The 23,866-nt window shown below is 40.6% G+C and overlaps 1 protein-coding gene across 3 annotated transcripts in view; it reads left to right on the top strand.

Annotated features, from left to right (window-relative positions):
* Positions 1-2,381, top strand: part of LOC137323729 (endoplasmic reticulum junction formation protein lunapark-like) — a 103,972-nt gene extending 101,591 nt beyond the window's left edge. For all 3 annotated transcript variants that reach the window (XM_067987591.1, XM_067987593.1, XM_067987592.1), the window contains exon 13: positions 411-2,381. In XM_067987591.1, the coding sequence (XP_067843692.1) occupies positions 411-610 (200 nt within the window). In that variant the 3' untranslated portion in view covers positions 611-2,381. The remainder of the gene's footprint in view (positions 1-410) is intronic.
* The last annotated feature ends 21,485 nt before the right edge of the window (positions 2,382-23,866 follow it).

The following is a 23,866-nucleotide window of genomic DNA, read 5'->3' as shown; positions in this document are numbered from 1 at the left end:
AGTAAGGGGGGAGTGGGATAGTATCTTTTATAATCGTGTAAATAACTGAGAAAAAGGAGTTTTAGAATTAAATAATTGGGATTAAGAAGAAGGTAAAGAATAAAGCTACTTGCATCTTACACATGTTTTATAAAGTGAGTAGACAAATAGTATTAGATATATTTACCTACATCCAGAGAATTATTTTTTTTAAAAAGTCTATACCTTTCAGTATCAGTAAGGGGGGGGCGGGTGTAATATTTGTACATCATCAGTCATGTAATAGGTATATTTGCTGTATTAGTGACAAGTTAGTAGCAGCCATATATAAGCTGCAGCAAAACTGTGATAAAAGCTTCAACCATTTTGAAAGTTTTACAGTTGCCAATTCATACAGCTTATTTAGACTGGTTATATTTTTTGTATTCTAGAACCAAGTGAGGAAGTTAAAGGTCAAAATGTTGTATCTCATCATGATAGCAACCAAGTTGAGACTGATAAAGAAGAAGAATCCACTCCAGTGGAGGTTGAGCTAAGAGATGACAAAGAAATGGAACATGAGCAACCAAACAAAACTGAGAAGTGTATTGAAATGAGTAAGGATGAAGAGTCTCCTGTGGGTACAGAATAGCAAAGTTGCCTACAACTCAGCAAGTAGCTAGAGCTTTAATATATTACCTATGACAACATACCTATTGGTTCTGCCAGATTACCAATTCAGTGAGCAAATGGGTTAACTGATTAGGTTAAAATTTAAATGGATTAACTATTAGTATTAATAATATAATGATATAACAGTCATTTTGTTTCTGAAGAAAAAGATAATCTAGATTTGTTGTACATATTTTGATTTTTTTTTTGTTTGTGATAAATCTGCAAATTACCAGTTATATTAAATAGCAAAGGCTGCTTTATCACTTGTCAGGTCACAGAATGCCCTTAGGTTTTCAGATATTAATATGTACTGTAGCCTACAAAATTGGACAGTTAGAATCCAATCGCTAAATATTTAAAATGGGTTGACCCTTTAACCCTCTTTCACTTTAGGACTTGAAATGAGATGTTCTTGGATAGAGGTCATTCTTTTTTATATTTTAAAGGCTGTTTAATTTATAATGCTTTAAAGTCTTGAAAGTCAGAAGCTGGATTAGGAAAAATAATTTAATGGAAAATAAGCTACCTTGGCTATATGTGTTATAAGACTTGATGTTTACAGTCAGCAATACAAAACTACCTTTTATATTTTTAAACCTGGAACTTTTGGATAGTAGGATTACCCAGTCCTTTGTATATTTAATATTTAAAAACTGTTCACTTGGATAATGTGATTTCTTTGTCTGTAGATGATGAATTCACATGCTGTTGTAGAGGAGGTACAATGCAGATTTTTCTACTAAGTTTACGTGAAAAGCTATTGTGTTACACGGACTAATATAATACTCCTGGTACTTTATGGTGTGGCTGCATTTTTTTGTTTATAAACTTCCAATGCAGAACTGTGAATGTGTGCGCTTATGTGCTTTAGAAGTTTTGAAAGTTAAATAAATTCTAATTACCATGTTTGCATCAACTAAGCGCTTTATATAGAATATTGAAATTTTACTTTGCCCCATTTAAAAATCAAAATCAGAATGCTTTAGAAAAAGTAAAATGCTGTCTATTTCATGTACGCTTTCAATTAGTGCTGAAATACAAAGATGATTCAACCCTCTTATAACCAAAGCATAATTTTTACGAGCATTATCCCTCCTTGGTAAAAATTAGCTTTATTCCCCAAATCTGATATTGAAATTTACCACTGGAGTAACATTTGTATGACTGGTCACTGCTTGACACTGATAATGTATATTTCGTTTTTTTAATGTCCATTTATGAACTGATAAAGCAGTATTTCTAGAACAATATTTAAAAATAAGAGGTTCATTAAAGCTATGCATCATTTCAGTGAGTGTTGAGTTCTGTACTAGGAGACTGATTCCATTCCCAATTTTGATTTGCATGCATTTGGGCTTTCATAAATGGAAAATTTTATTTTATTGTTCAGCGATGAGGGCGTGAGGAAAAGAATCTGAAGATTGTCTGTTCTCATTCTTGTCTAATAATAATGACTGTGTCCATGGAATTGGCGTTGGGTCAAACCATGCTGCTGTCTCAACCCCAGCAGACAGCGGTTGACAATTTTCAGGATGTACAAAAATATTTTGTGAGCAGCAAGGTACAAGACCAATATATTTATTACAGATGCTTCAAACTTGCTTATAGTGGGACGGCTGAGATAAACCTGGTTCAATAGACAGAATATAATCAAGGTGATAGTATATTCCACTCAAAAGCTGTGATATTGGGCAATAACAATCTGCCAGAGAGAAAATTGTATAATAAAGTGTTTTCTGTGTACATGAGTGAAATCTCGCTGTGGTATCTTTTCACTTTTTAAAAAAGAACTTAGATTACTGCAAATGCTTCCTCTGGTCTATTGTGCATTCACTGATAAGTTCATTTTCCCAGATACATTAACATATTCAGAATGACTTGGGATTTCATGTGTGGAATTGTATTTCCTCGAGATCCAGAGTTTATTATCTTTTTGTTTTATTAGTATTTTTTAAAAAACATAGGTAATTATATTTTGGGCTTCCAGTATCTTTTCCTTACATAGGCAAGTAACTAAAGATCTCTTGGTAAATAAGCTCTTTCCCTTTTTTGCATGCATGGAAATAATGATTTCTCCTAAGAACCCAAATTACTTTTGAGAGTCCATAATTAAGCATATTGCTTTCTTCTTTTTGGTTCTTAATTCATAGTATTAAAGTTACCATTGCTTGAAATTCTGAGATACTGTCCTTATATGTGAAGTTTAAATTACAGCTTTGCATGAATGCTTCAAAAAGGATTAGCTATAGTAGGTCTGTATAAACGTACCTTCCCAACCCCCATTATCTGTTTCTCCTCAAGTTTATTTTATGTAGACTATACCAGAAAAACATGATACTAAGCAGATTGGTGTCAGTTTATTTTACCCTGCCTTTTGTAATTCACTAACTTTTGTTCTCTTAATTTTTTTGTGAATTCTTGTGCTCAACAAAATAAGGAATTTGAATGCTGAGTTCTCCACTCACTTACCAATCCTCCAAATTTTGGTCCAAGCATTGTCTGCATTAGGGCCCTCACTACTCAAGTATAGCACAGGCTAGATGTAAAGTGCCTGTATCCTGACCTGTCAACGAAACAACACCGCAACTGCACCAATGTGATTTTTTTTTTACTTACTACACCAGCCATCCTTAACGCTCTGAGTATACCTGCCAATTTGTGCAGGATTGTGGCAGTTATGAGCAATGGACCTCCATCCATTAAGATATGAATTTGGAGTAATTTAATTTAATGTGATACCTTAGCTGCCACAGAGAAGAAACTTTTAAACTCTTCATTTGATTTCAAACTCAGATTCCCAGAGTGACGAGTGTGCAAAATTATCATAACACATTGACCCATTTCTCCTGCTAGTCTTTTTTTTTCTCTTCCAACATTTTCTAATTTTTGGTTCCTTAAATTAAATATTACACAACAATGCCTGACTTCTTTGCTTGTGCAAAAGACCCTGAATTAAGTTACACTATTTTGTAAAAATAAACTCATTTAGGGTATTATGGTACAGTATCTGTGGTCATGACTTAAATCTTCTAGTTTGAGTATTTTGTTACCCCTATGCAAACTAGAAATTGTATTATGGCTGAATGTGATCCTTTGAGTACTTTAATCATATGTCAGATGTTACAGAATCACAAATCTTGCTACCACGAGGCTGTTATATTCAAACAACATACCTGCTGATGTGGGCTGAGCACAGTTGGCAGCTCAACAAATTCACTCATTTGTCCATTACATTTTCAAATCAGTTCAATCATAACTTCAGTATCTGAGAGCCAATTAGTGAAGTAATTCTCTCTTTAAGCTTAATGAAGCTAATTTAAATCCAAAAGAAAAATGTTAAGATTTAGTTTAATTTCTTAATATTAGCAGTTCAAAACACTAACTAGGTAGTAGCTATTTTAAAAACACTTCTTGAGCTTCCCCTGTGGTTCAACAAATTTATCCAGTTATTACCTGAGACATACAGAATTGGAAGGTCCCAAGTTTGGTTTTGGTTTTGGTGAGCTAACTGAGACAAGATAGGAACACTAGAATTGGCCTTCGTGCCCCTGGGTTAGGAAGGGGAAAATGGCCAGGGTTTCCATTCCTGATCATTATCTAACAATAGCTGCTGGCAAAGTGCACAATGTGCTCCCTATCTCTTCTTCCCCAACCCCCCCACCGTTAACTAGTCGACTTAGCTATGTGAGCTCGATCAGTGACATTAAGACAGCACGTTCACAAGTAAGTAATTTATTCGAAGTTCAGTACTTACAACCAAGCAGGATTAGCTGGGGAAACAATGTCTCTCAAGTCACAATTCTTGAGCTCAACCTTTCTGGGTCGAATCTGAATTTGTGTTACAATACACTGTCTTATATAACCTAGTTGTTTACAAGTTTCTTGACAAATGTCCTTTTTTGGCACGCTTAACATAACAGTCATGTCTTGCTCACATGCAACCTGATATGCATTTCTGAGCTATAGTGTACACGATACAATGATCCTGTTGATATGGTGAAACTGACTCAATCTTCAATCATCCTGTTTTCTACTTTATTAAGTAAGTTGTTCTTATCTTTCCTTTCTCAAGGTCTTCAGACCATTATTTAATTAAATTTTAGTGAGGTTAGTAACAGGCAGTTCCATGTAAGAATGTTTTCAAGGTTCACAGAATGATGCCAATTGAGACCTGCCTTTCCTCGCAAGGGCGCCAGAATGACGACTCAGATGGAGAATTGAATCTTCTGTCTACATTTATGTGCTCTTTTCTTTGTTTTGTTGGAGTCAGTATTCTACATTTTAACCATTTTCACCGATCAATACCCTGCCATGGGCAAATAACCTGCCAACAATCACTGTCCAGTTTTGCAAGTGAGAAATGGCCACCTGACCTAGATACCAGCAACCAATTGATATCCGTGGATCTGTACTCCTTTGGGAAAAATGTTGAGAGGAGAAAATTGACAGAAAAATAAACACAAAAAAAAATTACTGCCTCATCCTGTATGTATAATAAAGTATAGTACCATGTTCCTACAGCTCCACCTCTTGCCATATCTTATTTTATGTGTAGAGCTTTATTTTCTCTTCATCTATGCTTGTACAGCTGACCTCAGTCTATTGCCTAATGGTCCTATTTAAGTGAGTCAGGTCATAAATCAGTGTTTTCAAGTCTAGTAATAGTACTGGTGTCTTTGGTTTGTTGTGATAGACCGTAGGGGGAAAAGTTAATGTTATCAACGTTTTATAGTTAACTTTTTTGAAACCAAAAAGCTTAGTGCCAACATTGCTTTTATTTTTAAAGGATCACCATTGATAAATCTTCATTTATGTTGACAATTGTCTCATTGTTACATGGCTGCAATTTTTTGTCACAACACTCATTTAGAATTGTTAAACATTTGCACTTACAAAGAAACATGTTTAGTGTTTGCTGTAATATACTGCCACATGTAGTTCAAGGTAATTTTTAAAGGTGGACTCTTGTTATATAAAAAATAGTTTTTGTATTAAAGATATGGTGATCTGATTTTGTATAAATGTGCTTTATTCAGTTTTTTTTAAACTTCCTATGTTTTGTGGAATTGATTTTTGATACCTCCTTCAATCACTGCCTTTTGCATACCTGGGGTCTGTTTCGGCTTGCTTCTATTGCATTCATTTTTAGTTTCCAATCATTGTTGGCTTTGAGTTTTAAGATATGTCTAATATGATGGATGCTATTGGGTGATACCTGTTTTTATTGTTCTTTGATGTTATGACTTCCAAAAATGAAATGCTTACTCTAAATTTAATAAAAGTGCCTAATATTACCTCCCCATTTCACTTAAAAGGCTATCCCAACTACAAGAATTTCCAAATTCTGTTCCCACCAGAAAAAGTGACCTAGAGCTCAGGCCATGCATACCACTTTTTTTTCCAGCTCCTGGTCACATACAATTGGCAGCAGTCTACAAAAGATGCAGTACTTTAGTGACATTCTGCAGTCACTTGCATGTCAATAAACCATCAGAGTCCTCTGGGACTTCTGTTACTTACAAGATCAGTTACAAATCAGTGTGGCTACAGCTGATGCTTCTCCAGCCTACATAGAGCTTGGCCAAGGTCAACGTAGCACAGATATAAACAACTTAAGCAATTTTATAAGCACATGAGAAGTAAAAGGATTGTCAAAGAAGGGATCCATTTAGAGGCAATGTGGGCTATCTTGTACTTGAGAACAAGGGAATGATGGAGATGCTTAATGAGTGTCTTGCCTCAGTTTTTACAGAGAAAAATAAAAGTGGGCTGTAGGAGTATCTGAGGATGTGGAAGAACCACTGTTGGAGATAAACGAAAGGGAAACTCAATTTTTTAAAAAGCGTTAATGGAACTAAATGTAGCAAAACCACCTGGCACACATGGCATGTAACCCAGAATTCTGGATAACCATAATTTGCAAAAAATCTTTGGAAATGTTGAATTGTGCCAAAGGATAAAGACAAACAAAGTGGGAAAGGGTTAGGACAGGAGATTATAAAGCAGGAGATTATAGGTTAGTTGCTCTTGTATCGTTTTGGGTACACTTTTGAGTCCACAAATCAGAATGAAATTAATGAGCACTGCAAAAGGCAATGGCTAATCAGGGACAGTCAGAATTAATTTGTAAAGGGCAGATTATACTTGATTAATTATATTTTTGAGGTAATTACTAATTGTATAGATAAAGGGAATGCAGTGAATGTTGTATGTTTTAATTTTTAGAAGGGTTTTGATAAGATACCACCTAAGAGACTTGTTATAAAAAATGAAGACTCATGGTATTAAAGGCAATGTAGCTGTATGGATAGAAAACAAGGGGTGAGATGAATGGATGTTTTCTGGATTGGTGGAATGTGGGTAGTGGTGGTGTGCTCCCGGGAACTGTGCTGGGGCCTTTTATTATCCACTTCTATAATTGATTTGGATGTAGGCACAATAGGAATGATGCTGAATTTTCCTGATACCAGATTACGGGATGAAGCAAAATGAGAATGCAGAAGACATAGAAGGGTTAGCATCAAAAAAAAAGACAGAATACAGTTCAATGTAAAGAAATGTAAAGTATGTTTTGGGGGGAAAAAAAGTGAAAGGAAGAATATCCTACAAAATAAGGATCTTAAGAGTGGAGGAACAAATAGGTCTAGGGGTACAGATACACACATCTTTAACTGGTCAAAAATACCATGAAACGGGCAAATGAGATTCTGGATCTTATACATAAGAGAATTTGAATATAAAAACAAAGGAGTGATGTTGAAGACATTGTTTGGGTCACAGTTGGAGTATTGCTTGCAATTTTGAGCACTCCATTGTAGGAGGAATATTACAGCAATGGACAGGATATGGCAAAAATTCACTAGAATGAAAACAAACAAGAGTTACAAAGGTTGGAAAAATTGTGACTTTTTTCATTGGAACACAAAAGGTTGGGGGTGGTCTAATAGAGGCTTTCAACATTATGAATGGCTTTATGAACATATGAAAAATGTCAGCTAGGAAAAGACCTACTGGTCCATCCAGCCTGTCCCACACAAATGGGATGCACAAGTGTGATGTCTTGTGCATCACAATACATACATTCCCCACCCACCTGGTGCTATGTAATCTCCTGGGGGAGGCAGAAAACCATGTAAAAACTCAGGCCAATTAGGAAAAATCTGGGAAATTCCTCTCCAACCCCTTTAGGCAATCAAAACTTGTCCAGGACACTACTTTAGCCCTGATTAATGTTATACAGTACCCAACTCAAATGATGTGATCTCCTCCTCAGCCTGAAACAGATACAGCTCTCGCCTGAATGAACTAAGCGAATCAGCATTCACCACATGAGCTGGCAGCCTGTTCCACAGGTCCACTATTCTCTCACAACTGAACCACCTCCCGACACCTAACCTAGTTCTACCTTTACATAACTTGAGATTGTAACTCCTGGTCCTCCCTAACCTATTTAGTTGAAAAAAACTCCACACAAACAAAATCTAGTCCCTTCGTCATCTTATAAACCTTGATCAAATCACCCCTAAATCTACGCTTTTCTAAAGTGTAGTGACCCAGCTCTGAACCGATCTTGGTAACTAAGATGTTTTAAACATTGAATTAATCCTGTAGCCCTCCTCTGCACCTTTCCAAAGCCTCATCACCCACCATATGAGGAGACCAAAACTGAGCACATTATTCTAGCTGAGGTCTAACCAAGGTCTTGTACAAGGACCAAATAGTATGCTTTGTTTTATAATGTATTGTTCTGTAAATACAACCTAGCACCCTATTCGTCCTACCTATGTCTTCACAGCTTGAACCGTGCGATCTATGCACTAGAACACCCAGAGCTCTTTCTTTCTCCACCAGCTTTAGTTCTTTTCCTTGAAGGAAGTATATATTCAGCATTCATCCTACCCATGTCCATAACACTGCACTTTTATAAGTTAAACATTTGCCAGTCACTGGCCCAACCTCCCAGCACATCTAGATCTGCTTGTAGAAGTTGAGCATCATCTACAGTCCTTACTCTCACATATATCTTAGTATTATCTGCAAACTTGCCAGATCATTCCCCCAGCACCTACTTCTAGATCATTAATGTAAATAGCAACAGTCCCAGCAAGGGTAAATTGTGAGTTTGTCTCCACAGGTTGGTGAATTGGGTACAGGGGGCATAGACTGAATGATGTTAGAATTTTTTGAGGGTTATTAGAATATATTTTGCCACAGGTAGCTATTGGGGCAGAGACTATAATATTTCAAATGGAATTGGATTAATTATTTGAAAAGAAAGAATATAAGGAAAGGGCAGGCAAATGGGGTTACAGTAGAGATCTCCAGTTGAAACTCTAGTACAGGTACAATGGGCTATATGGCGTTCTTCCGTGCTGAAATTTCACTGGTCCTATAATTGACATGGATGCTCAGTATATAGGTGCGATTGTAGCACCTCAAGGGATCATTCTCTGCAGATTTTCCTGGTTGTGAATTTCAGCCTTTCCACCTATGTTTTAGAAATGCTATAAGCATTATTCTTTGCAAATGAGAATCTGCTTGTTGAGCAGGTTGAATTTGTCTTAAATAATTATAAGCATGAAATCCAAAAGCCCAGATTGTCAAAGCCTTATTTTAAAGTAAGCAAGACTAGGAGAGTCATTTCCTTTGCATTAATGGAGGATCTGTCCCAGGAATCAAAAGAACCAGACAGAATATACCGAAGAAAAAACTTCTTGCAACCTCTTCTGTCTTGCAGCAGCGATGCGTCAATGAAGCCACATTTTCATCCGTCCCCTCCTTTCTCCAACTCTTTTTGGATTCAGTGGAGGTGAGTGATTCAAACTGGAATACATTTCCATAGGCTGTTCTATACGTGAGCCTAGATATTGTTGGCAGGTTATACAGAGAGCATCACTATTGAGCCCGATCCTACAAACATGCACTTTTCCAGCAGGGGTTACTGGATAGCAATTGAGTGGGAAACCTTTATTTTATCCCCACCTCTAGCCTATAGACAGTAAGGTCAATTGTAGTGCCCAGCCACTTTCCCAACTCCGCGAAGATCAACGATTGGACTTGAGAAACAAACATTAACGATAAATTAACTATAATTTCCAGTTGGAAGGAGCTCATGAGTTCTGTATTCCAGGGGTTAGGACAGTTAAAAGGCACAGGAACTCGGCTGCATTAGAAGATGGATATTTTCTACGCTTGTACAGTGTGTGGTGGATATAAAATGTGGTAGAAAGATTATTTATTTCATAGGGTCGTCTTAATTCTTTGATTTGCTTTGCAACCTCCACACATCAAGATTCCACCTATTCATCCCTGCAGGAGTAGAATCTTTTAGGGGATGGGAGAGTACGGTGCAAAGTGGGTGGTCTGTTGCAGTTTAGCTTCAGATCAAAATAACCTGGTGCAGTGTTGCACGTCCTGGGCTCCATCTAATGCAGAAGTAGGAGACCATGGGTGGCACAGCCTATCTGCAATATCATGATGATATTTACATAATGCTGTTCAATGTGTGGATTCTCTAGAATCCATCAAGTGATCTATATTTGTATGGTACATGGAAGATGGTTATCATTTGAAGAATTCCATACAAGGTAGGGAATCTATCTATAGCTTGGCATTAATATTGCTGTTAATTTAATTATGAATTAAGAAAATGAGGGTCATAGTTGAATCAAGCTATAACTGGTAAAGATAGGTGGCATGTTCAAGAAACTCATCCATTTGGAACAAAAAAACCAAGTTAGCCATTAAGATTTATTTCTACATTGCTACACATTATTATAGGATGCAGATACCTGGAACATCACAAAATGTGAAGATAGGTTACTTGATGCAAGACCAAATTACAAATGAGAGCCATATGCATTGATCACATAATTTTGAATTTCTGAACTGTACTTCCCAAACACTAGAAAATCCAGATTATTGTAACTTTGAAATATGCTTAGAATCCACTCTAAATATCTGCTCCGGAAGATCATTGCGCCAACTATGGAATGCAAAAAGGGAATAGTTCCCATATTTGAAAGATGCCAAAGGGACTTGGGGGTCATAAGGCTTAATGTGCTGTTGCGGGGGAGACATGGCATGATCAGATCAAGCCACTGTGCAGGCTAAACTACAACAGCATGGGATGACAGTTTAGAAGGAAGCGTTTTGCTTAAACATATCTGCCTTTTTCTGGTGTGGACAGTACTTAGAGAAATATCAATTTAGTTTCAATTTTTATTTATGCTGAATTGTACCGAGAGTGTTCCTAGAGTGACTCGATACTCCTTACTCTAGGGACAGGTCCAAAAGCTGCAGCATTTATGGTGCTCAGCCCTTAGAATCCAGTCAGCTACATGCTCATAAAGAGAGATTTAGTCCCTGATGAGAACATTATGATGTCTGCATCTAACTGTATATTGAGCTGAAACAGAAATTGGCCTATGATATATTACCATTATCCAAGTACCATTTGGTATATTAGAGCATTAAAGGTCAAGTGACAAGGTTGAGTATTTTTGCATAATATGCAGAAGACCAATGAAATATATTTTTATAATATCCCATCTGTAAACAATATGGTTAATCTTTAGGACCCAAGGGATAAATCTGACACTTAAAAAAAATAAAAACTGTTTTGTATAATAGCCCTGGTTAACAAACAGTAATCAACTATTACATTATTATTTAAGGAAACACAGAAATTGACATGCGTTGAGTTTCAATAGTTTTATATAGTAGATCATGAAAAATGCAGATTATTTAAGGATACTTAACAAGAACGACTTACAAAAATGTTAAAAGTAACTTGTAAACCATAATCTGCCGTTTGAAAATCTAAATAAAGTTAGTATGTTGCTGTAAAATTTGTGGGAAAATCCAATTTTTTCATGCAGTTTCTTTGAGATGTTTTTGGGAAATTCCTACAGAGCTGCATATACCACTACACCATAATTGTATATTACACATGGTATGACATGAATACATAGTTCATTGAAAACCTTTGTTAAAAATCACATAACTATTCACTGCTGATTCTTTGCCCCATTATAGATTTACAGTCTATGGGCCTGATCATGAGAGTGGGGGGGGGGGGGGGGGGGGAGAGAGCATTTGTGGACGGGAATAAGGGTTTCCCGCAGATTCACAGGCTGGCTGTCGGGCTGGAAAGCAGCCAGGGAGCAGATGGCAGATAAGTCTGACATCGTTGTGGGGGGGCGGGGGGGGGAAGAGAACATCGAGAGGGGGGGGGATCGAATATTGCTGGGGAGAGGGGTCAAACATCACCAATGTGGGGAAATCGAACATCGGGTCTGGGGTCGGGTTTCCTCCTTTTCTTTCACCCCCGACCTGCCCTGGAGGGTTAAAATTACCCCCATATATGTCTGTGTTTTATGTCATGACACTTACCACGTGCTTGCAAGCCATTTTATTTTCATTAGTAAAGCTGTTCAGTTTGTTATTTTATAACCTTATTGATCATTTAAGACATAATTAAATGATGCTGATGACTTTTAACCTTGTGGATGTGGTGATTCCAGGGATCCTGTGGATGTCGTGTACTTTGATTTCCAGAAGGCATTTGATAAGGTGCCACATCAAAGGCTACTACACAAAATAAGAGCTCATGGTGTAGGGGGAAGATATTTGCATGGATAAAGGATTGGTTAGCTAACAGGAAACAGAGAGTAGGCATAAATGGGTCATTTTCAGGTTGGCAAGATGTAACGAGTGGAGTGCCACAGGGATCAGTGCTGGGGCCTCAACTATTTACAATCTAGAGCAATGACTTGGATGAAGGAACCGAATGTATGGTTGCTAAATTTGCTGATGACACAAAGGTAAGTAGGAAAGTAAGTTGTGAAGAGGACATAAGGAGTCTGCAAAGGGATATAAATAGATTAGTGAGTGGGCAAAAATTTGGCAGATGGAGTATAATGTGGGAAAATATGAACTTGTCCACTTTGGTAGGAGGAATAGAAAAGCAGTATATTATTTAAATGGAGAGAGATTGCAGAACTCTGAGGTACAGAGGGATCTGGGTGTCCTAGTACATGAATCACAAAAAGTTAGTATGCAGGTACAGCAAGTGATTAGGAAGGCAAATGGAATGTTGTAATTTATTGCAAGGGGAATGGAATATAAAAGTAAAGATGTTTTGCTACAGTTGTACAGGGCATTGGTGAGACCATATCTAGAATACTGTGTGCAGTTTTGGTCTCCTTATTTAAGAAAGGACATAATTGCTTTAGAGGCAGTTCAGAGAAGGTTCACTCGACTGATTCCTGTTATCTTATGAGGAAAGGTTGGACAAGTTGGGCCTGTATACACTGGAGTTTAGAAGAATGAGAGGTGATCTTATTGAAATATATAAGATCCTGAGGGAACTAGAAGGGGTAGATGCTGAGAGGTTTTTTTCCCCTTGTGGGAGAGACTAGAACTAGGGGACACAGTTTAAAAATAAGGGGTCTCCCATTTAAGACGGAGATGAGGAGAAATTTTTTCTCAGAGTGTCTTGAGTCTGTGGAACTCTCTTCCCCAGAGAGCGGTGGAGGCAGGGTCATTGAATATTTTTAAGGCTGAGTTAGATAGATTCCTGATTAACAAGGGAGTCAAAGGTTATAGTAGGTAGACGGGAAAGTAGGGTTGGGGTCACATTCATATCAGCCATGATCTTATCAAATGGCAGAGTAGGCTCGAGGGACCGAGGGGCCTACTCCTGCGCTTAATTCGTATGTTCGTACTTGGCTCTTTGATTCTATTGTGCTGGAAAGTAATGTCATTTTTACACTTCAAATCGGAATAAGTCATGACATTTCACATAATGTCTCTGGTTTTAGGTAATCCACTTCAAAAACCATGGTTTCAGATTTGATACATTGAGGTTCCCCCTTAGCGTTGCTCGCTGAACCAAAGGTTTCGCTTTTGCAAAGTGGGGGGTGTGGGGGAGAATCATATGTCCAATGAGAGGATTTGGAAAGAAGTTTGTAAGCAATCACCCCAGAATCCAGAATGTGAAATAGATATTTTTTGATTGGTTCCTATAAAATAAATATAGTATGTTTCTTATCAGAGTCATGAGGTTGTGGGTTCAAGCCCCACTTCAAGACTTGAACACATTATCTAGACAGACACGTCCTTGAAGTACTGAGGGTGTACTCCATTGTTGGAGGTGCCATCTTTCAATTGAGACATTAAACTGAGGTAACCTCTGCCTAGTAAGGTGGATGTAAAAGATCCCATGACACTTTTTTTTTAAAATAGCAGGGAGTTCCCCCAGTGTCCTGTCCAATATTGATCCCTTGACCAAAACCACAAAAGCTGATTAATTGGTTAATCATCTCATTGCTGTTTGTGGGGCCCCTACGGTGTGCAAAATTGACTGTCACATTTGCCTACATGAGACTAGTGACTACAATTTTAAAAAAATAGTTAGCTATGAAGTGCTTCGGGATACCCTAAGGTTATGAAAGATATATAAATTCAAAAATTTCTATCAGCTACAGGTAGATAAAAATGTTCCCTCACATTGCACACACAAATACATCTTTACATGCAATATGGGGATCAGCTTTTTACTTTTACTCTCCATCTGTTTAGGGTGTAGCTTTTTATAGTGAAGGCCAAGAAATATAGAAAACTGTTAGTTAAATCTTCATATTTTCATTTTTCCTTTTGTACCAAATATTTCTACAAATATTAAAGCAGGACCTTTTGGTGAAATATTTTAAATGCAATACTTCTATTCAGAACCTCCATCCAAACTGGATCAATGGTATAGTCTTTCCAGAGCTTGCTGCCTGTTTTTATAAAGAACAGTCCTGAATTTTCAGAATAATGAAAAAGTAGCTGATATAAGCATTTGCAATACATTACAAAATGTAAAGATTACACTTTGCAATTTGGCACTAATGTTTCATTTGTCATACGTACTATATAGTACTCCAGAAAGTATTTTCAGGAAAACTACCTCATAAAAAGTTGGAAGTTCATGTATTATCTTGTTTTTGATGTTTTATACAAAAAACAGCCTTGATTCAATGGCTTCCCTGAGTGATTTTATTCTCAGTAATTTTCTATTCATACATCAGAGTGGAGGAGGGCACTGACTGACTTACAAACAGCAATCTGGTCAACCTCTAAATAGTCAGTGTTGTGAACCATATAGAAAAAAAAATTACATTTGTATCCACAGGTCCATGTTGGGACCTGTAGCCTGATATCTTGGGTCTTTTTAGCTAATAATGATGCATCAGATAATCTGCATGAACTCGAGGTTCAAGCTTTTTACATTGCTAAAGACATTTCAAGCATAGAAAATGATATTTTGAAAGTAAGTTTAATCATTTTCTTACAAATTTTGTATTTTTTAATTTTTGTTATAAAGTTATTTCCAGAAGTAAGTGCTCAACTTAACACAGAAAGCAAGATTGCAGAACAAGATTTTCAAAAAATGTTTGAAGTGATTGGTTCACTTTTTTTTACACTTGGAGCATTTGCTGAGTGCACATTTTTGTTTTGTATGTTTTGAACTTCATGATGGTTTTCATTCCTGCTAGCTACTTACTAATTGATAGTTCCCTATCTGGCCGGTTGTGATTGGTTACTATTGTCAGAATATGGAATTTGAGCCAGTCAGGTGAAAATGTGACACAACCACTTGCAAGTATGCTGGACAAAAAAGACACAACTTTATATATAGTAACAGATCTCCCATGGTATCCCTCACCGCAAATCAAAGGATATATTGTTTTATGATAGGGCAGTAACACCATGTAATTTACACTGTATTATCAGTACCATTGATCTAGCGTAAATGAATAAGATAACCTGCATTTTTATTAAATGATATTCAAGGATTTTTACTGGTATTTTGAGAATCAGATTCCACAACTGTCTCGTTTTGTATAAATCAGTGGCCTTGATTATTATACTTTACCATGTATTCAATTTTTATCTCATCTTTTTTTAAGACCCAGGATACACAGCAGATGATGGGCAATTGTTCCAGATTTAAGGTTGGTACCTAACGTATAGCGGTGGGGGGGTTTGCAGCACAGAGGCTTTAGCAGCATTACATTGGCGGTTTTAACATTTTAGCTGAAAAGCTTGTTTTCCTTTACCCCACTGTAGCAGGACAGATGAATCGTGGAGATGAAGTCCCGTCTTCGCACTGAGGACACCATCCAACGTGTTGTGTGGCACTACCACCGTGCTAAATGGGATAAATTCAGAACAGATCTAGCAGCTCAAAACTGGGCATCCATGAGGCATTGTGGACCATCAGCAGCAACAGAATTGTATTCCAGCACAATCTGTAACCTCATGGCCTGGCATATTCCTCAATCTACCATTACCAACAAGCCAGGAGATCAACCCTGGTTCAATGATGAGTGTAGAAGAGCATGCCAGGAGCAGCACCAGGCGTACCTAAAAATGAGGTGCCAAACTGGTGAAGCTACAACTCAGGACTACATGTGTGCTAAACAGCGGAAGCAACATGCTATAGACAGAGCTAAGCGATTCCACAACCAACGGATCAGATCAAAGCTCTGCAGTCCTGCCACATCCAGTCGTGAATGGTGGTGGACAATTAAACAACTAACGGGAGGAGGAGGCTCTGCAAACATCCCCATCCTCAATGATGGCGGAGTGATTGGTTCACTTTTTTTTAAACTTGGAGCAGTTGCTGAACTTCATGATGGTTTTCATTCCTGCTAGCTACTGCACGTGAGTGCAAAAGACAAGGCTGAAGCGTTTGCAACCATCTTCAGCCAGAAGTGCCGAGTGGATGATCCATCTCGGCCTCCTCCCTATATCCCCACCATCACAGAAGCCAGCCTTCAGCCAATTCGATTCACTCCACGTGATATCAAGAAACGGCTGAGTGCACTGGATACAGCAAAGGCTATGGGGCCCGACAACATCCCAGCTGTAGTGCTGAAGACTTGTGCTCCAGAACTAGCTGCTGCTCCAGCCAAGCTGTTCCAGTACAGCTACAACACTGGCATCTACCCGACAATGTGGAAAATTGGCCAGTTATGTCCTGTCCACAAAAAGCAGGACAAATCCAATCCGGCCAATTACTGCCCCATCAGTCTACTCTCAATCATCAGCAAAGTGATGGAAGGTGTCGTCGACAGTGCTATCAAGCGGCACTTACTCACCAATAACCTGCTCACCGATGCTCAGTTTGGGTTCCGCCAGGACCACTCGGCTCCAGACCTCATTGCAGCCTTGGTCCAAACATGGACAAAAGAGCTGAATTCCAGAGGTGAGGTGAGAGTGACTGCCCTTGACATCAAGGCAGCATTTGACCGAGTGTGGCACCAAGGAGCCCTAGTAAAATTGAAGTCAATGGGAATCAGGGGGAAAACTCTCCAGTGGCTGGAGTCATACCAAGCACAAAGGAAGATGGTAGTGGTTGTTGGAGGCCAATCATCTCAGCCCCAGGACATTTCTGCAGGAGTTCCTCAAGGCAGTGTCCGAGGCCCAACCATCTTCAGCTGCTTCATCAATGACCTTCCCTCCACCATAAGGTCAGAAATGGGGATGTTCGCTGATGATTGCACAGTGTTCAGTTCCATTCGCAACCCCTCAAATAATTAAGCAGTCCGAGCCCGCATGCAGCAAGACCTGGATACCATCCAGGCTTGGGCTCATAAGTGGCAAGTAACATTCGCGCCAGATAAGTGCCAGGCAATGACCTTCTCCAACAAGAGAGTGTCTAACCACCTCCCCTTGACATTCAATGGCATTACCATCGCCGAGTCCCCCACCATCAACATCCTGGGGGTCACCATTGACCAGAAACTTAACTGGACCAGCCATATAAATACTGTGGCTATGAGAGCAGGTCAGAGGCTGGGTATTCTGCGGTGAGTGACTCACCTCCTGACTCCCCAAAGCCTTTCCACCATCTACAAGGCACAAGTCAGGAGTGTGATGGAATACTCTCCACTTGCTTGGATGAGTGCAGCTCCAACAACACTTAAGAAGCTCGACACCATCCAAGATAAAGCAGCCCGCTTGATTGGCACCCCATCCACCACCCTAAACATTCACTCCCTTCACCACCGATGCACTGTGTACCATCTACAGGATGCACTACAGCAACTCGCCAAGGCTTCTTCGACAGCACCTCCCAAACCCGCGACCTCTACCACCTAGAAGGACAAGAGCAGCAGGCACATGGGAACAACACTATCTGCATGTTCCCCTCCAAGTCACACACCACCCGACTTGGAAATATATCGCCATTCCTTCATCGTCGCTGGGTCAAAATCCTGGAACTCCCTTCCTAACAGCACTGTGGGAGAACCGTCACCACACGGACTGCAGCGGTTCAAGAAGGCGGCTTACCACCACCTTCTCAAGGGCAATTATGGATGGGCAATAAATGCGTGCCTCGCCAGCGACGCCCACACCCCATGAACGAATAATAAAAAAGCTGGCACAGCTGCATAATCAAACATTCCTGCAAATAAATCATTGTTTTGGACTTCTAAGTATTTACACTGTTAAACTACAGGCCATCTAATTATTCATTCTCATTCTTCCTTACCCTCTGAGGTTACAAAAAAAATTGTAACCATCACAATAGTTTGCCATGATAGCTTCTTTGTCTGAAGTAAAAAAAAGACTCTTGGTTTTGGTAGAGTTTTTGAATTTCCTTCCCCAGCTTCTCTTCAAAGTGTTTAGAAAGACAGATAAATATTGTTGCAGCCTAAAGAGATACAACCCTCCAATTATACTGACAGGATCCTACTGATGCATCCTAATTCAAGATTCCAAAGTAGGTGGAATTGTCAACGTAACATTACATCTCAAATTGAAAGCAATGGTACCGACCTAACATTACGTGACAGCCCAGACTGCACCCTGAATAGTTGCCATTTATTCTCCCTCCCCCTCCCATAAAAGGATAATATTGGCAGTATAGGGACTGTGAAAATGGAACATGTTATACTGTCAATCGTATGAGCGATCGCAACTCAGTAACCATTAACAAGTAAAATTCGAAAGCAGAACATTTTTCAGAAAGAATGCGTGGAAATGATTGAAAGGTGCCGCCCATGGAGAAAGTAATGCTAAATGGGAGACGTAAGCTAGATCCCAGTTGAAGCAGAACTAAAAACAAAGGCTCCAGAAGCTGAAAAATGGAAGATTTCCCAGCACAAAAAATGCCGAATATCTCCTTCCCTCCAAGCTGAGTAAGTTATTGGACACCTTTCCTCCCTCCTCAAACTCCTCCTGTGGAGCAAGTCTTCAAGCCACTTCCACCAACCCCGCCCCCCACGGCCCACGTGAGCAAGATTCTCTCTCCTCTTGCCCTAGAGCAGATATTAGGGCTCCCGCCACATCCCATAAAATGAACGAGAAACACAAACCGTCTTATGGGTAGACAGCATGTCCAAGTCGACGGTGAGTATCTGAGATGTGGAATCCCTGAAGCATCATCTAAGCAAATTGAACTGCAAAGTAAGGTGAGAAACAAAACCAAATCTTTCACATTCCTCACCGGATAAGCTGGTACCCTCACAACCCCCACTGAGTTACAACCCCCTGGCCCCATTCAGCAGTAAATTATGGATTGCACTATATCCCATTCAAATGCACCTGCTGACTGCCAATCCCTCAACCTATGTCTCTCTCCCTCACATGCTACCCCTACCCACTTCATTCACCCTTCAACATAAGCCACCCCCTCCCCATCCCAATTCCATTCCCATCCACAGGAACCCCCTCCCCCCACTGGTTGTATTTTTCCTCACCCGACGTCTGGGCATTCTATTCCTCAATCCCCTTTCCCTACCGATCTGAAATCTCCTTCCTTAGCACTAGCCCGCCCCCCCCCCCCCCCCCCCCCCCCCCCCACAAAGTGGCTGAATCTTCCGGTCACTGACGTTCCCGCTTCGCCACTGACACTATATCCTAGCCAGAGTCGCAATCCGTTGAATAGCACCTCCTGGGCCCTCTCCTCGCTCCCTAATCCACTTCATTCTTCCACCTCCTCCTCTTCATCCTTTTCTTCTTCCCAACGCTTTCTTCCTCCCCTTCCCTCCCCTACTCTTCGCTCATCTTTCCCCACTCCTCCTCTCCCCGTCTCCATTTCCTCCTCCCTTTGGTTCCTTCTCCTCCTCCTTTTCCTGCCCTTCGCTTTCTCCAGTTCTCCTTCTCCTCCTCTCCCCTTTATTCTCCTCATCTTATATTACAAGGTAGCATAATATAATGAAAAGAGTGTATAACATATAGTTTTAAAAAAATATTGGTTCATTATATTCATTATCTTGAGCCCACATTCCACAAATTCCCAGGTACATTGCTAGTCAAATATAGCTCAGACAAACTGAACTGCAGAAGGTCTTCAATCTTCGAGGTTACTTTCATGCTCAACATTCATGCATTCTGCTCATGTCAGGAATGCTAAATCATCATTAGAAATGAGAAAAGAAACATGATCATCTTTACAAAGCTCAGGTTATAGATTCAGCCCACTTAAAGGTGATGAAGGGTACTCAAGTCATTTCACAAGTCAAATAACACAATACCCCTCCCAGTGGAAATGACTTGTGTACTAAAATAATGTAAACTTAACACCCACTATCGTAATTTTAGTGTTGAGTCCAAGAGAGAGAGAACAAGTGATTAATTATTGTTGCAACGCTGAGCAATAGGATAAAATGTGCAATGCATTCCTTGAGCAACTCTGACTTTGTTGCATCTGAGTTATTCAAGTAAAGGCCATGAATATTACATTTGCTCTATTACCACAAATTCTAAGGCATTGTCCATTGATACCATGTACCTGTTGCATTATCCACAGGTTGGATAGCAATGAATTTCATGATTTTCTTGCCGAATGCTACTTAGTATTTTAGTTATGTTAAAATAGTCTATTAGAATAGAAAGAATGCCAATAAATAGGAACATAGGAACAGGAGTAGGCCATTCAGCCCCTCGTGCCTGCTCCGCCATTTGATAAGATCATGGCTGATCTGTGATCTAACTCCATGGGCTCAATGTTACCAGGGCTGCCGGTTTGCGGTGGAGGGGCTGTTGCGCCCGGCGAAATCAATCTGCCCCCTGCGCGATCGCAGCCTAATTGGATCCACTTAACTGGTCTTCCGGGTTCCCCGCTGCTGATCTGTGCGTCGGGCGGACTGCGCATGCGCAGTAAGCTCTGTCAGCTGGAGGAGCTCTATTTAAAGGGGCAGTCCTCCACTGACTGATGCTGCAACAAATAGCAAAAATTACAGCATGGAGCAGCCCAGGGGGAAGGCTGCTCCCAGTTTAATGATGCCTCACTCCAGGTATCATTAGATGGGGTGAGGAGGAGTGCGAGGACAGAGATCTTCCCCCCGGTGGGTGGGAGGAAGCGGCCTGCCTCTGCCACCCGGAAGGCCTGGCTCGAGGTGGCAGAGGAGGTCACCTGCACCACCAACATATCGCCAACCTGCATACAGTGCAGGAGGCACTCCAATGACCTAAGTAAGTCAGCCAAAGTGAGTTCACTTACTCATTCCCCTACACTCCATTTGCCACATCACCGCCCCCACCCCACATCTCCTTCAGCACTGCCAACACTACTCTGTCACATCACCCCTCATACCCACTCAAAGCTCATCCTCATCTTATCTGCACTTACTCACCTCGCCAGTACTCATCCCGCCACTACCACTCAACCCAATCTCATGGCTCTATCTCATACTCACCCTCTCATGCATATCTTTCACAGTCAGCCTCACTCAACCTGCCACTACCTGAGCTGCAGCCACAGGGCATGCATCACATATGTGCAGTAGGCAGCGTAAGGCAAACGTGTCGTGAGCATGAAGGGGATGCACAAGGGTGTTTGAGGGTTTGTCATGGTTTTTACTTATATTGAATTTCTGACCAACTCACATTACATATATTGGCACCACTACTGCCACGTCTTTGCGAATCTTGTCTGGTTTGTGCAATAATGCCCTTTCCTGAGGATCACAATGAAAACTCACAACTGATGACACCCATTGTGTCACTGCAGAGTGGTGTAGGTGTATTTGCAGGGCTCTTTTGTGCAGACGACTGAGAGACGTCGGCAATGTCCTCGGTAGCACCCTGGAAGGATGCAAAGGAGAAGTTGTTGAGGGCAGTGGTGACTTTGACAGCGACAGGTATGAAGATGGTTCTCGGGCCAGTCAGGAGCAGCTCGGCATGAAGGAGGCTGCAGATGTCCACGACTACATGTTGAGTGACTCTGAGCCTCCGTGTGCACTGCTGCTCAGAGAGGTCCAGGAAGCTGAGCCTCGGTCTGTGGACCCTGTGGCGAGGGTAGTGCCCTCTGCGACGTATCTCTCTCTGCGGTTGCCCTCCCTCCTGCTGTGCAGGTGGATGTGTCACAGCACTCTGTTGTGGAGCTCCACGTGTCAGAGGTGGACGGCGAGGCTGGCGAGGCTGATGATGCTGTTCACCCTCCAAGGAGGTCATGACTGCAGCTGTGGCAGCCTCCATCTGGAAGATGTACATCTGAGGGGGTCCGCAAGGTAGGTACATCTCTCTGGACCCCGGGGTAAGTGTGCAAGTTGGTGAATTTTCTTGTCAGGAAGAGGGTGGTGGAGGCCAAACTTTGTCCCAAGTGACAGAGTGGCCTCCTGCCAGGAGTGAGGGTCTCCCCCCCAACACCTGTCAAATGGACCTTTGCAGCTGCCACAGGCTGACAGTTGCAACACGTCCATTTGAACTGGGAGTGTTTCCCCCAGTATGGGAAACAGTCCCAGTTGTCTATAAAATCCCACCCCTCCTCACATATTCCCTTAATCAGGTCAGTTAATGACCTGAAATAGCAAAGTAAATACTTTTAAGTGGCACCCCGCTGGCTTTAATTGCCTGCGGGAGTCCCACATGCGGGGGCTGCGCGCCCACGTCGGCGCGTCTGTGGGGAACCTGGAAGTGGGCAGGTTGGAGCCGGGCCCCCGACCCGCTCCGGGATTCCCCGATTTTCAGAGCCCCCCCCCGCCAGGAACGCACTCGATAGTGGGTGCTAAAATGAAGCCCCATATACCTGCCTTTGGCCCATATCCCTTAATACCTTTGATTGCCAAAAAGCTATCTATCTCAGATTTAAATTTAGCAATTGAGCTAGTATCAATTGCCATTTCCAAACTTCTACCACCCTTTGTGTATCGAAATGTTTTCTAATCTCGCTCCTGAAAGGTCTGGCTCTAATTTTTCGACTGTGCCCCCTACTCCTAGAATCCCCAACCAGCGGAAATAGTTTCTGTCTATCCACCCTATCCGTTCCCCTTAATATCTTATAAACTTCGATCAGATCTCCCCTTAACCTTCAAAACTCCACAGAATACAACCCCAATTTGTGTAATTGTTTTACAAATAACCTGTTACTACTTTGCTAAATTACCAGTGACCACCAAAAGCTGCTTGTGTTTGGAACTTTGATTATTCAAATTAGTGACGGAAGCTTGAACATGAAATGAGCCCCATGATCTGTGGGTGTAGTGGTTTATTTACTGTAGTCAGTGGGATGGAGTTCGAGAGGATATATATTCTGAGCACTGCCTGCTAATTGATATTTTGAGGGAACAGATAGTATAGTTCGAGAATAGATTTGATTATGCAGGGAGATCGTTAGTGTGAATATTTCATTGATTATGACTGGCGTTGGATTCAGTAGGAGCAACAGATGAAGAGGACCAGCATGAAATGCCTGTTGGGAAAATAGAGATGGGGATAGCAAGTGAAGAAAAAAAGCATGAAGACAGGGCAGCAGACACGTAAGGAGAAATAACAAGAAAGATGGAAATATCTGGAATAATGCAAGGAATAGAAGTGTCAAACAGGTCTCAGGTATTGGTTGATACTGAAGGCGTTGCTAAGGAAGAGGAGAGCAACATTAATGAGTAGACATTGTAGCCTAGGGGAAAAAGCAGTGTTGCAAGAAAAGAGGTAATGGAAGTGGGAGATTTGCTGCTGTTAATATCTGGACAGTTCCTTTTGCTATAAAGATGAAGCTAACGGGCAGTGATTTGTCTATCAAGAACAAAGGCTGTAGATATTGAGAGAGTTAGTACCAAGAGCAGGAGATGCATTGTTGTTGGAAATTAACAACATAAGGTGCTCAAAAATAGGATAAGGTAATTTGCTTGAAAATTGTGGAATGAGGTAAAATTTTACAATAACTTTGTAGAAACATCCAAGTGCTTCATAGCATATGGAAACAAATGCTAAGCTGGGCGAGAAGTGATTA

The sequence above is a fragment of the Heptranchias perlo genome, chromosome 7 (assembly GCF_035084215.1).
Source record: "Heptranchias perlo isolate sHepPer1 chromosome 7, sHepPer1.hap1, whole genome shotgun sequence".
Taxonomy (NCBI): Eukaryota; Metazoa; Chordata; class Chondrichthyes; order Hexanchiformes; family Hexanchidae; genus Heptranchias; species Heptranchias perlo.
The sequence above is the reverse complement of the archived record's forward strand: the minus strand, read 5'-3'. Positions and strand labels throughout refer to the sequence as shown.